This window comes from Conger conger, chromosome 3, assembly GCF_963514075.1.
Source record: "Conger conger chromosome 3, fConCon1.1, whole genome shotgun sequence".
Lineage (NCBI taxonomy): Eukaryota > Metazoa > Chordata > Actinopteri > Anguilliformes > Congridae > Conger > Conger conger.
The window spans coordinates 77047518-77062299 of record NC_083762.1 but is presented as its reverse complement, the minus strand read 5'-3'; the positions used below and the strand labels follow the sequence as shown (position 1 = coordinate 77062299).

Here is a 14782-nt window from a genome sequence, read left to right as displayed (position 1 = left end):
TTTTCAAAATGGACACACAGTACAAAGTTGTCTTGAAACAGCCTGAACATTCAAACATACAAATGCACATTTTCATTTTCATCATTACCCCAAAAAGGCCTTTCCTCATGCACAGGATATTAAGCCTTTTCCTTTTTTGCCATTTCAGCTCAGCCCACTGCGGCATTATTCGCTAAGAGATACCAGAACACTGGGAAGGTTATTCTTACCTGCCTAGCTTCAGGATTTCGCTGCATTAACATGACGGTGGGGTTTTATCGGGATGAAGACATCTTGGCTGAAAAAGATGGCCTTTTGTCCACTGGGATCAGACCGAACGGGGATGGGACCTGCCAGCTGAGAAAGAGCTTGGACATCTCAAACAGTACTGAGGAGTCCTATAGCTGTGGACTCCATTTTGGAAATCTGACGGTCAAATGGGGTAAGTCCACCGATTATAACCTGGTTTAATTTCATGTTGACTTGCCAGACTAGATGAAATTAATAGTACTGTGAGAACAAAATCATGACCGCTATTGTAGAGTGTGGCATCATACATTAGTGTGGCTGTCAAACTAACCTATTGATGTACTCTTTGCCTTCACAGACGGGAAGATATGGGACCTGGCTGTAGACCATAGCAAGAGGCATCACTACTGGTTACTAGCACCTATAGTGCTTTTCATTTTGATGCTGATGCTCATCTGGTTCACAGCTGTGAAACAGGACAAATTCACCACAGAAGTGTGACCCTCGCATCTTATCTTGCAGTCACACTGAGGGAACTGCTGCATGAATGTTGTTACGTAGGGTGGCACGAATGGTGCAGTGGGTAGCACCGCCACCCCACAGCAAGGAGGTCCTGGGGTCAACCACAGTCCTACCGCCAGTTTAATTCCTCTGCCGATGTGATCTGGACAATCTGCCGAAATATGGCAGGATCTGGTGGATTTTTGCATTTGTGCTCAATTATGTAATGTTATTTTTTGGTTCCTTTGTTACGTTTTGTTTGATATTGGGGGTTGGGGTGGGGACAGGTTGTGAGTATATCTGTATAGTGCTGTATAATTGATGCTTCTCATTCACCCATTCATACACACACTCACGCACAAACTCCGATTGGCTGCCATGCAAGGCACCAACCAGCTTCTCAGGAGCATTTGGGGGTTGGGGGTTGCTCAGAGACTCTTCGACAGGCGGGATCGAAAATAAAATAAAATAATTTATTTTATTTATTTATTCATTCTTTCATTTATTTATTTACTTATTTTTAGAATTCATATTCATATTAACAACTGCATCATTACAACATTAACAATCTGAAAATGTTAGTGGTCTGTATTTTTGAGAATAGCCCTACTCTGACGACATGGGTCTCAATATCTCTTTATGTCTTATAGTGATCCATGGTCAGCCCATATTTCGTCGCCTATAGGTCAAACACTTGTAGCATTTCGTTGCCTATAGGTCAAACACTTGTAGCATAAAAAAGGGGCGACATGGCTCAGGCAGTAAGAGTCGTCATCTGGCTGTCAGGGTTGCTGGTTCGATCCCCCGCCCGGGCTGTGTTGAAGTGTCCCTGAGCAAGAAACCTAAACCCCCCAAATGCTCCTGACGAGCTGGTCGGCACCTTGAATGGCAGCCAATCGCTGTTGGTGTGTGAGTGTGTGTATGAATGGGTGGATGAGAAGCATCCATTGTACAGCGCTTTGGATAAAGGCGCTATATAAATTCTCATTCTAATTCTAATACAACTCTTTATTTCCTCAACTCTTTATTTCCTTCGCCCCCGACACCCAAGTCACCAGACAGATCTCTGCCTGCTTGGCTGATATCTCTGCGTGGATGACTTCCCACCACCTGAAGCTCAACCTTGCCAAAACTGAGCTTCTCTACATCCCTCTCCGTCAATCGACCTCTCACTGACTGTTGAGGACTGTAGTTTCCTCCTCCCGTACGGCAAAGAATCTTGGGGTGACTCTTGATAACTGCCTCACCCTGGCTCCACAAGTATCCTCCACTGCCAGAACCTGCAGGTTCTTTCTGTATAATATACGCCGTATCCGTCATCTTCTGACGGAGAAAGCCACCCAGCTCCTAGTCCAGGTGCTCGTCATTTCCCGCCTGGATTACTGCAACTCCCTCCTAGCAGGTCTCCCAGCGTGTGCCATCAAGCCCCTCCAGCTGGTCCAGAATGCTGCAGCCCGCCTGATCACCAGTCAGCCCAGGTCGGCTCATGTCACCCCGCTTCTCATTGGCCTCCGCTGGCTTCCTATTGCCGCACGCATCCGATTCAAGGCCCTAGTGTGGGCATTTCAGGCTGCTTAGGGGACTGCCCCACCTTACATACAATCCTTAATCACTCCCTACTCCCCAGCTAGACCACTCCGGTCTGCCAGCTCTGGTCACCTTATGGTTCCCTCTCTACGTGCACCTGGCGGTCGAGCTGCACGTTCACGCCTGTTTTCCGTTCTGGTTCTTCAGTGGTGGAATGACTTGCCTACCACTGTCAGGACAGCAGAATCCCTCCCCCTATTTCGACGCAAACTCAAAACACACCTTTTCAAACTCTACCTTAGTCCTCCCTCCTGATTTCCCCCGCCCCCCCTTTCTGATATCCCTATCCTCCTTGTCTAACCCAAACAAAAACAAAAAAAAACCAAATGCACTTATGACGACTATATGTTTAGAACAGCATTCCATATGTATTTTCCTAGTTATGGATGTGATGCTTTGACTTGTGGTAGAACCTATGCACTTGTAAATCGCTTTGGATTAAAAGCGTCTGCCAAATGACAAAATTTTAATTGTAATGTAAATCAATGCCAACCATTTACCATTAAAATTGTAGATGGCCTGTTGAGGACTCAAATACCGCCATCTAGTGCACATTTACTGTAATTGTCTAAGCATGCCTCACAACTAGAATTTTCATGGATTATTTTTTCATTGTTTGTAAAATGTAAGTTCACTCTCCGATTGAGAGTTTACAATTGCTGCTGTTATAATTGCTGTGAAAGTAAAAATTAATATACTACTATCGCTCTTTTTATATTTTTTTAATATCATTTTAAGGTTTGAGAATTTTTTGTGAATATATGCGTGATTACTGCCGGGTGTTTTAAATATTGCGAATTTGCCAAGGGAGAGAACAAATTGATTGGTTGTTCTCATATATAATAATAATAATATATTCTAAAAATAAGAAAAAATATTATGAATTTTCCAAGAGCTAGAACAAAGTGGTTGTTCTCATATATAATTAAAATAAATAATAAGACGAAATTGGAAAACATTAAGTTCCATTAACATTTATTTTTATTAATTTTATTTTTCTCAGTTCTTTTATTCAGTTTTTGGGGAAAAGCAAATGCAACGAAGAAAGGTTGATCTTATGATGTTGACGGACTGCACAGAAACATTAGATAAGATTGTGACTCCCTGGACCATACGTTCAAACACATAATTAAGAAAAAAAAGTAAGTTCTAGAGTCCCAGACTGCTTCAATGTCATTTGCTTTAGCAAAGTACTCAAAACGTTCCGTGTAGGAGTTCCACTGCTCCGTATTTTCATCAAAGGCGCCAATGCTTCCAAGTATCCCCGTCATTTTAGCCTCGTTAGTTACTTGTTATCAAGTACTCACGCTCCTTAGTTAACCGATTTCACTGCCGACGTAGTCGTCCTCCCAACGATGAAGGTCATCATCCGCCGCCGCATTCATGGAAAACAGTCCGCTTGAAACTTTTCTTTACAAACATCGAAACACACGCAGATCACGATAATCCTCGTCGCCACTTTTATGTATATTACCTGTGTTTTATTCCCGTTTAAACTCTAAGTTAGAACAATAATCAGACGGAGACGGACTTGAATACAAGGACTATCGTCCATTTATTTTCTTCGAGAAACAACGTCACGGATCACGTGATACAATGTCTCTTGGAGTCACATCCAACTTCGCATGAGGAGATGTTTTCTTTCCGCTCGTCTGAAAGACGACATGTTATGGAAGCTAAATAGCTCAAAATCTCAAAATTGATCAGTGCACGAAAAACCGATGTTTTTGCCTGCCGTGTCTCGCCTTAAGTTTTGAAATGTTTATCGTTCATAGCAATTTCTTTATTTTCCTACTCTGTGTCATCCTTCGGCACACCAACTCGGGTAAGTCACGTTTCGTCAATTTCACATTGGCTACAGCAGTGAATCCATTTATTTAATTATGTATTTATTTACAGAATTCATGTAAAATGTAAGTTCACTCTCCAATTGAGATTGTATAATTGCTGTGAAAGTTAAACCAATACATTCACGCTTGGTGGCTAGATCCCGGGCGAGCCCCCCCAAATTGTTACGTCCAGGGGACGATGGGTGACCGTGAATCTAACGCCCAGGGAGGAAATAGTCAGAGTGCTGGAAGCTTGCAAGCATATATACGTACATTTTAAAGAACACACACAACGGTACAAACAAGCAGTGAAAGACAATACTAAATGGTGTTGGTATACAGTGTATACATTGCATTACAGGCATTTAGCGGACGCTCTTATCCAGAGCGACGCACAACAAAGTACGACGAGGACCCCAGAGGAAAGCTACCATTTCCAGATACAAAGAATAGCAAACCGGAGCAAACCGGCCGTATAACTAGACACTGCCAATCAAGTGAAAACACAGCTGGCAAAATAACATGAAAACTAACAAGAAAAGAAAGTTCTGTAGCGGTCTATGCTCATAAATGGCGTTAAACCAAATATACAGCGGGTGGCAGGAATCGCAAACTCGTCAGCAAAAGATGAGGAAATACTTGACAATTTAAAAACTCCCTCCCCTACCGTGACGCTTCCCCGCTTCTCATTCTTAAAGTCCCTGTTGCTAGGTGGCTATAGTACACGCCATAGTCATAGCCACGCCTATAAACACAGGAAAGTCACGTTCTAGTGTGGATGGTTTTGAAGACGCGTAACTTAATGTCAAAGGCTACATCGCTCCTGGTTGACTCGAAGACGTGAGGATGAGAACAGGCCTTTTCTGTAGCCATTTTCTTGCGGTTTGCATTTGCTACATTCTAGCAACAGACTGCGCTTTCCCCATCTCCCGTATTTTGTGCTCTGAGGCACTGAAAGCTGGTGACTCTCTGGCATGATCGTAAACTTTATGATCTCTGTCACACGCATTTTCCCCGTTAGATATTCTTCTTCTGGAAGTAGCTAATTGGTCACGTCTCTTGTGAGTAGCTTTTTGGCGTTTTGACGATATTTCCAGGTTTCAAACTACCCGCGGCATGCTAAGGCGAAAGTGCTGAACACGTGATCTGATGGCTTTTCGCGTTTCACTTCGCATGAGGAGAAATAGATGTGTAGTTTCAAGGTTCTTACCACTAGTCTGAAAGAAGACAAGTTACGGAAGCTAAATAGCTCAAAATCTCAAAACTGCATGAAAACCCGATGTTTTTGCCTGCCGTGTCTCGCCTTAAGTTTTGAAATGTTTATCGTTCATAGCAATTTCTTTATTTTCTTACTCTCTGTCGGCACACCAACTCGGGTAAGTCACGTTTCGTCACTTTCACATAGGCTACAGTAGTGAATCTCGCTGAATTTCTCTTCCAAGTAGCCTACGTAAGGTAGCTACAAGTTGCTAAATAAATATTTATTAATTTAATTTTTTATTTATTTCCAGAATTCATATTCATATTAACAACTGCATCATTACAACATTAACAATCTGAAAATATTAGTGGTCTGTATTCTTGAGAATAGCCCTACTCTGACGACATGGGTCTCAATATCTCTATGTCTTATTATGATCCATGGTCAGCCCATATTTCGTCGCCTATAGCTCAAACACTTGTAGCATTTCGTTGCCAAAAGGTCAAACACTTGGAGCATAAAAAAGGGGCGACATGGCTTAGGCAGTAAGAGTAGTCATCTGGCAGTCGGAGGGTTGCTGGTTCGATCCCCCGCCCGGGCTGTGTCGAAGTGTCCCTGAGCAAGACACCTAACCCCCCACATTCTCCCGACGAGCTGGTCGGCGCCTTGCATGGCAGGGAATCGCCGTTGGTGTGTGAGTGTGTGTATGAATGGGTGGATGAGAAGCATCAATTGTACAGCGCTTTGGATAAAGGCGCTATAGAAATTCCAACCATTTACCATTATAATTGTAGATGGCCTGTTGAGGACTCAAATACCGCCATCTAGTGCACATTTACTGTAATTGTTTAAGCATGCCTCACGACTGGAATTTTCATGGGTAATTTTTTTGTTTGTAAAATGTAAGTTCACTCTCCAATTGAGAGTGTATAATTGCTGTGAAAGTAAAAAGTAAAAAAGACTTGATTTCACAAGCTACTATAGCTCTATGTCTTGCGTGAGTTTATCAGGCCAGCTGAGCACCTGCTGTCCTCCCCACCAGAGGGACACCAGCAGCCCTTCCAGAATTCCACCAAAACCACATAAGCAGTGAGGAGTGGGGGTGCCTTTTACTTCATAGCTGAATAGGCCCCCTGGACTACATCTTGGGAAGGTTTTCGGAGACCTGTGATCATTTTTGTTTCATGATTTATTTATTTTTTGAAAAGAATAATAACAACGGAGCCGTGGCGCTGTTTCGCCTTCTCTCCCAACTGAGAGCGAGCAACAAACCCGTATTCCGGTCTTCTCATTGGCTCCGGCGCAGAAGACGAAACAGCTCCACTGCTCCGTTGCGTTCCACGCGGTGGCCGAAAATGCGTTCCATTTGTACTGGGAAGTCGGAATTTCCGAGTTCCCAGTCGGACATTTCAACTGGAACGCCCCCTGCGGTGGGATTTCCGACTGGGAAAGTCGGAAGGACCGAGTAACAATCAATAATCATGCATTACAAGCATTACAAGTGGCTGATCTGTCATTCTGATTACTGACACTGACAGCGGTTGACTGGCATGATCACTGTTACACGCATTTTCCCCGTTAGATATTTTTCTTCTGGCCGTAGCTAATTGGTCATGTCTCTTGTGAGTAGCTTTTACCCTGATTTTTGGCGTTTTGACCATTTCATTTCAAACTACCCGCGGCATGCTAACGCGAAAGTGGTGAACTCAGAGCCACATAGTCATGTAATGCGATGTAGCGAATCACATCCTACTTGGCAAAAGCAACTACTTTTACATTTCAACGATTGGTTGTTGATAAAAAGGGATCCGATTTTCTGTGCGTTTTCCTTCCGCTAGTCTGAAAGAAGACATGCTATGGAAGCTAAATAGCTCAAAATCTAAAAATTGACCAGTGCATGAAAAACCGATGTTTTTGCCTGCCGTGTCTCGCCTTGAGTTTTGAAATGTTTATCGTTCATAGCAATTTATTTATTTTCTTTCTGCCGCTTCCACATACAGTAGATTGTAACCACCTTGCTGTGACGCGGCCCCTTTTCAATAAAATCATTAACGTCATTATCGGTTGGTGGCTATAGTACACGTTATGGTCATAGCCACCCCTATAAACACGGGAAAGTCACGGTTTGGCGATAGCCTGCGCATAACCTGCCCTGGACCAGGTTAGCTGTGGACATGCTTTCCCCCGGCGATTTTTACCCAGATGTAACTCCGCTTCGTAGTACGGGAAAACCACGGCTAACGCTTAAGTTTCCTCGCTAACCCCGTAATCTGGCATGTATATCCTCCCACCATAGACTATAGTACATTCAATGTATGTTTTTTATTTTTATTTGCACTGTAGTATATAGAGGGTGTGTCTGTGAGTGCGTGCGTGCGTGCGTTTTTACATGTGTTTTTTTTTGTTTGTTTCTTTTGCGGCGTATAGATGAGGTGCACTCCATTTCAGGCACCTACACTGCGGTGACCCGTTATGAGTTCACTTCAGTTCTGTGGCTCGATGGCGAAGCAGTTGACTCCTACAGCAGCGATGGCGCGGTCATCATGCCCATGCGAAACTGGATGCGTGAAGGTGACGGCCATGATCTGTGGAACACAGTCAGACGCCTCAATATGCAGCAATGGGACAGAGGCAGAACTGCCATCTTAAATGACAAAGGAATTCAAATGGCTGGTGAGTGAGTAGCCCTATATTTGAGCTTTAAAAAAAAAAAGTAATACATTAAAGTTGAAGTTCCAGTACATGGAGGTAACTGCAGCATTGCATACATCCGTTTGTTTCAGGTGCTGCCGTCCTGCAGGGGAGATTCGGCTGTGAGATCGAGCTAAACCCGTATTTAAGAATTACGAGGACCTTTGCACAGTTCGGATGGAATGGAGAGGACTTCCTGTCCTTCAGCGTCTCCAGGCAAAAGTGGGAGGCTTCAGTGGGACCTGCTGTCCCCATTGAAACCAAGTGGAACAGTGACACGGACATCATCAAAAATACGTCATTCTATGTAGACTTCCTCTGCGTGAGACATGTGATGAGAAGTTTGTCCTACGAAAAAAATGAGAGCCAGGAGACACGTTAGTACCATGGTCCTCCCGTACGGAATTAGAGCATACTGCAGCAATTTATAATTGTATACTTTGTTATTTAGCCATCATTTAGCAGCTATACAGATGCACTGATCTTACTGTGTGAACCAGCACCCTTCCGGGTCACAGTCATCGTACCTTAGCCACTTGGCTATGCTACATGCTGCTCAGTATTATAAAAAGATGAAATATTTTACCAAGATATCAGAATTTAACTACGCAATATTTAGGGAATTATTTGAATTACTGCAATACAAAATCAGAGAGCCATACAAAACCCCAGAGAGTACATATGCAAATTAAAGTGCGTTTTCCATGCACGCTCCCAAATTATTGTTTTTTCTTGCTTCTTTTAAAAAAATTGAGGATGGTACTTTACTTAAAATGTGACCTTATTTTCCAATGGTTTTTACGCAGGAAACCAACCTTTTAAAAATGGACACAGTACAAAGTTGTCTTGAAACTGCCTGAACATTCAAACATACAAATGCACATTTTCATCATTACCCCAAAAAGGCCTTTCCTCATGCACAGGATATTAAGCCTTTTCCTTTTTTGCTATTTCAGCTCAGCCCACTGCTGCATTATTCGCTAAGAGATACCAGAACACTGGGAAGGTTATTCTTACCTGCCTAGTTTCAGGATTTCGCTGCATTAACATGACGGTGGGGTTTGATCGGGATAAAGACATCTTGGCTGAAAAAGATGGCCTTTTGTCGACTGGGATCAGACCGAACGGGGATGGGACCTGCCAGCTGAGAAAGAGCTTGGACATCTCAAACAGTACTGAGGAGTCCTATAGCTGTGGAGTCCATTTTGGAAATCTGAAGGTCAAATGGGGTAAGTCCACCGATTATAACCTGGTTTAAATTTCATGTTGACTTGCAAGACTAGATGAAATTAATAGTACTGTGAGAACAAAATCATGACCACTATTGTAGAATGTGGCATCATACATTAGTGTGGCTGTGAAACTAACCTATTGATGTACTCTTTGCCTCCGCAGACGGGAAGATATGGGACCTGGCTGTAGACCATAGCAAGAGGCATCACTACTGGTTACTATGGTTACTAGCACCTATAGTGCTTTTCATTTTGATGCTGATGCTCATATGGTTCACAGCTGTGAAACAGGACAAATTCACCACGGAAGTGTGACCCTCGCATCTTATCTTGCAGTCACACTGAGGGAATTGCTGCATACATGTTGTTACGTAGGGCGGCACGAATGGTGCAGTGGGTAGCACCGCCGCCCCACAGCAAGGAGGTCCTGGGGTCAACCACAGTCCTACCGCCAGTTTAATTCCTCTGCCGATGTGATCTGGAGAATCTGCCGAAATATGGCAGGATCTGGTGGATTTTTGCATTTGTGCTCAATTATGTAATGTTATTTTTTGGTTCCTTTGTTTCGTTTTGTTTGATATTGGGGGTTGGGGTGGGGACAGGTTGTGAGTATATCTGTATAGTGCTGTATAATTGATGCTTCTAAAATAAAAATTTTATTAATATTTTATTTATTTATTCATTCTTTCATTTATTTATTTATTTTCAGAATTCATATTCATATTAACAACTGCATCATTACAACATTAACAATCTCTAAATGTTAGTGGTCTGTATTTCTGAGAATAGCCCTACTCTGACGACATGGGTCTCAATATCTCTATGTCTTATAATGATCCATGGTCAGCCCATATTTCGTCGCCTATAGCTCAAACACTTGCAGCATTTCGTCGCCTATAGCTCAAACACTTGTAGCATTTCGTCGCCTATAGGTCAAACACTTGTAGCATAAAAAAGGGGCGACATGGCTCAGGCAGTAAGAGTCGTCATCTGGCAGTCGGAGGGTTGCTGGTTCGATCCCCTGCCCGGGCTGTGTTGAAGTGTCCCTGAGCAAGAAACTTAAACCCCCCAAATGCTCCTGACGAGCTGGTCGGCACCTTGAATGGCAGCCAATCGCTGTTGGTGTGTGAGTGTGTGTATGAATGGGTGGATGAGAAGCATCCATTGTACAGCGCTTTGGATAAAGGCGCTATATAAATTCTCATTCTCATTCTAATTCTAATACAACTCTTTATTTCCTCAACTCTTTATTTCCTTCCCCCCCGACACCCAAGTCACCAGACAGATCTCTGCCTGCTTGGCTGATATCTCTGCGTGGATGACTTCCCACCACCTGAAGCTCAACCTTGCCAGAACTGAGCTTCTCTACATCCCTGCTAAGTCCTATCCGTCAATCGACCTCTCACTGAGTGTTGAGGACTTTGTAGTTTCCTCCTCCCGTACGGCAAAGAATCTTGGGGTGACTCTTGATTACTGCCTCACCCTGGCTCCACAAGTATCCTCCACTGCCAGAACCTACAGGTTCTTTCTGTATAATATACGCCGTATACGTCATCTTCTGACGGAGAAAGCCACCCAGCTCCTCGTCCAGGCGTTCGTCATTTCCCGCCTGGATTACTGCAACTCCCTCCTAGCAGGTCTCCCAGCGTGTGCCATCAAGCCCCTCCACTGGTCCAGAATGCTGCAGCCCGCCTGATCACCAGTCAGCCCAGGTCGGCTCATGTCACCCCACTTCTCATTGGCCTCCACCGGCTTCCTATTGCTGCACGCATCCGATTCAAGGCCCTAGTGTTGGCATTTCAGGCTGCTAAGGGGACTGCCCCACCTTACATACAATCCTTGATCACTCCCTACTCCCCAGCTAGACCACTCCGGTCTGCCAGCTCTGGTCGCCTTAAGGTTCCCTCTCTACGTGCACCTGGCGGTCGAGCCGCACGTTCACGCCTGTTTTCCGTTCTGGTTCCTCAGTGGTGGAATGACCTGCCTACCACTGTCAGAACAGCAGAATCCCTCCCCCTATTTCGACGCAGACTCAAAACACACCTTTTCAAACTCTACCTTAGTCCTCCCTCCTGATCCCCCCCCCCCTTTCTGATATCCTTATCCTCCTTGTCTAACCCAAAAAAAGCAAAAAAAACAACAACAAAAAAAACAAATGCACTTATGATGATTATATGTTTAGAACAGCATTCCATGTGTATTTTCCTTGTTATGGATGTAATGCTTTGACTTGTGGTAGAACCTATGCACTTGTAAGTCGCTTTGGATTAAAAGCATCTGCCAAATGACAAAATTTAAATTGTAATGTAAATCAATGCCAACCATTTACCATTATAATTGTAGATGGCCTGTTGAGGACTCAAATACCGCCATCTAGTGCACATTTACTGTAATTGTCTAAGCATGCCTCACAACTAGAATTTTCATGGATCATTTTTTCATTGTTTGTAAAATGTAAGTTCACTCTCCAATTGAGAGTTTATAATTGCTGCTGCTGTTATAATTGCTGTGAAAGTAAAAAGTAAAAAATTCTTAATATACTACTCTCACTCTTTTTATATATTTTTTTATATAATTTTAAGGTTTGAGAATCTTTTGTAAATATATGCGTGATTACTGCCGGGTGTTTTAAATATTGTGAATTTGCCAAGGGAGAGAACAAATTGATTGGTTGTTCTCAGATATAATAATAATAATAATAATAATATATTCTAAAAATAAGAAAAAATATTATGAATTTTCCAAGAGCTAGGACAAAGTGGTTGTTCTCATATATAATTAAAATAAATAATAAGACGAAATTGGAAAACATTAAGTTCCATTCACATTTATTTTTATTTCATTTATTTAATTTTTTTCAGTTCTTTTATTCAGTTTTTGGGGAAAAGCAAATGCAACGAAGAAAGGTTGATCTTGTGATGTTGACGGACTGCTCAGAAACATTAAATAAGATTGTGACTCCCCTGGACCATATGTTCAAACATTTGAAAATAAATAAATAAGTATATATATATATATATAGATGAATTAATAAATAATTATTTTTAAAAAGAATGTGTGGCCAGATAAGACTGGAACATTTAAACCTGATTGCTTGGAGTGTTGAGGCAGTGCTGAGGCAGTGCTGAGGCAGTGTTGAGGCAGTGTTGAGGCAGTGTTGAGGCAGTGTTGAGGCAGTGTTGAGGCAGTGTTGAGGCAGTGTTGAGGCAGTGTTGAGGCTGTGTTGAGGCTGTGTTGAGGCTGTGTTGAGGCTGTGTTGAGGCTGTGTTGAGGCTGTGTTGAGGCTGTGTTGAGGCTGTGTTGAGGCTGCGTTGAGGCTGCGTTGAGGCTGCGTTGAGGCTGCGTTGAGGCTGCGTTGATTGAGAAAGAAAAGAGCCCAGGCTGGGGGAAGAAAAATTTGATAAAAATATGTACCGACAACATTTTTTTGAGTCACAGAGGCATCAGAATAGGCTTGGCAGAAGGACTGAAGCCAACAGGAAGAAGCAGAGAGGGGTGCCCGGGAAGGAGGAGCTTCCCAGTGACGCAGAACCAAGCTGCCCTGCCCTCATTGAGAAACCACCACCTTATTCTGGAGCTTCCCCTGCTGGAGGAATGTACCCTGACATTGAGGAGGTCCAAATGATGGTAAGTCAAGTAAATCAATCTGACACTTCCATTACAGATGGAAGGACGACTCAGACAAGGGACTTTATCAGGCCAGCTGAGCACCTCCTGTCCTCCCCACCAGAGGGACACCAGCAGCCCTTCCAGAATTCAACACCCCTCCATGCAAAGTGCCTGTTCATTACAGAGTGATGACCTACGCGACAGCCAGCTGTTTGGAGGAGGATCCATGGCCCATCAGGAACCTTGCCAGAAGCAAGAGCGCCCCCTAAAGGCCAGAACTGGAAAAGAGACTTTTATCCTATTGTACCAGACCCATCAACAATACTCACCAAAATCCCACCTTCAACAACCCATTACACTGTCATAGACTTGTGCTCATCATTTTTCTCCATCACCTTACATGAACAAGCCCTTTTTGCCTTCACCTACAGAAGGCAGCAACACACTTATTCCAGGCTGCCACAAGGACACGTGGAATCACCAAGTGTGTTCAACCAAATTGTCCGACAAGATCTCTCCGATTTCGCCCGGTCCAATGGGAGCACACTCATTCGGTATGTAGATGATCTCCTACTCTGCAGCCCATCCAAAGAAGCATGCGAGCAAGACAGCAGAGCTCTCCTTACATGTGTCACACGCTGTGGACTCCATGCTATCCAGGGAAAAAATGCCCTAACCCACCAAAGAGTTTCTGGCTACAAAGTTTTGTGGACCCAAACACACATCACAATCACTCGCTGGTTGTCAACCCAGCCACTCTCAGGACCACTCCCCTCGATGGAGAACCACACAACTGCAAAGCCACAGTTGAAGTGGACTTGAGCCCTAGACCTGGTCTGCTTACAAACCTCCTCAGTACCCCAGACATGACTTTGTTTGTAGACGGCTCATCATTTATTGACCCCGACATCAAAATGGGAAATCAGGATTTGCCATCGTCACTCAACACTCCCCTTTCACTTACCACTGTTGGAGTACTCAAGGCAATAAAACTACCATCAAAGCTAGCTGTGATGTAATAAAATATAAGACCCTGTTTCCCAGGGCAATGTGCACGTGGATGCTGCAGCTAAAAGAGCTGTTGACCTACCATCTTGGCCTGGATACAGGAATTTACTTTGGCAGAACTTCTGGAGGTACAGTAGTCTCCCTCCACAACTAAGCAAGAACTCTGGAGATTCAGAGGTTGCCTTAAGGATCTTGTCACTGACATATGGCGCCACAAGTACACGGGCAAAGTTATTGCCCCAAACTCCCTGTTGCAACTCCTGTGCAGATTGGCTCACGGTGTGTGCTGCTCTGCAAGGGGGGAGATTATCCGGAACATAAAAAACATTTTTGTTTTTCTCCAAATTTAACCGAAACAGTTACCAATTGAATTTCACACAAAGACTCCAGAGTGAAGATGAAATACAGACACCGCACACAGCGAAAACACAATAAAACACGGGATTTCCGTAAAAAGCACAATTATATTATATTATTTATGGTATGCATAGCTACGTGCTATGCATAGCTAAGATGATAAACAATCTTTCTGAACATGAAAAGCACATAATTAAGAAAAAAAAGTAAGTTCTAGAGTCCCAGACTGCTTCAATGTCATGTCAAGTACTCAAAACGTTCCGTGTAGGAGTTCCACTGCTCCGTATTTTCATCAAAGGCGCCAATGCTTCCTAGTATCCCCGTCATTTTAGCCTCGTTAGCTACTTGTTATCAAGTACTCGCGCTCCTTAGTTAACTGATTTCACTGCCAACGTAGTCGTCCTCCCAACGATGAAGGTCATCATCCGCCGCCGCATTCATGGAAAACAGTCCGCTCGAAACTTTTCTTTACAAACATCGAAACACACGCAGATCACGAGAATCCTCGTTGCCACTTTGATGTATATTACCTGTGTTTT

General features: G+C 43.5%; 2 protein-coding genes across 2 annotated transcripts in view; both read left to right on the top strand.

Moving 5' to 3' along the window:
* Positions 1-4074: 4074 nt before the first annotated feature.
* LOC133123648 (class I histocompatibility antigen, F10 alpha chain-like) lies at positions 4075-9901 on the top strand. Its single transcript, XM_061234126.1, has 5 exons — positions 4075-4141; positions 7774-8019; positions 8130-8414; positions 8994-9266; positions 9433-9901. Exons 1-5 carry the CDS (start codon positions 4075-4077, stop codon positions 9582-9584), a joined length of 1023 nt encoding a protein of 340 aa, XP_061090110.1. The 3' UTR covers positions 9585-9901.
* Positions 5012-14782, top strand: part of LOC133123846 (class I histocompatibility antigen, Gogo-C*0203 alpha chain-like) — a 31166-nt gene continuing 21395 nt past the window's right edge. Inside the window, exon 1 of the mRNA XM_061234479.1 lies at positions 5012-5206. The gene's annotated coding sequence lies outside the window, so the exon portion shown is untranslated. The remainder of the gene's footprint in view (positions 5207-14782) is intronic.

Bases quoted from the DNA above. Each gene is read 5' to 3' on its own strand.
- LOC133123648 (XM_061234126.1), top strand. From the start codon at position 4,075: ATGTTTATCGTTCATAGCAATTTCTTTATTTTCCTACTCTGTGTCATC. The intron at 8,020-8,129 runs GTGAGTGAGTAG...CGTTTGTTTCAG, and splicing joins CAAAGGAATTCAAATGGCTG to GTGCTGCCGTCCTGCAGGGG. The intron at 9,267-9,432 runs GTAAGTCCACCG...TTGCCTCCGCAG, and splicing joins AAATCTGAAGGTCAAATGGG to ACGGGAAGATATGGGACCTG.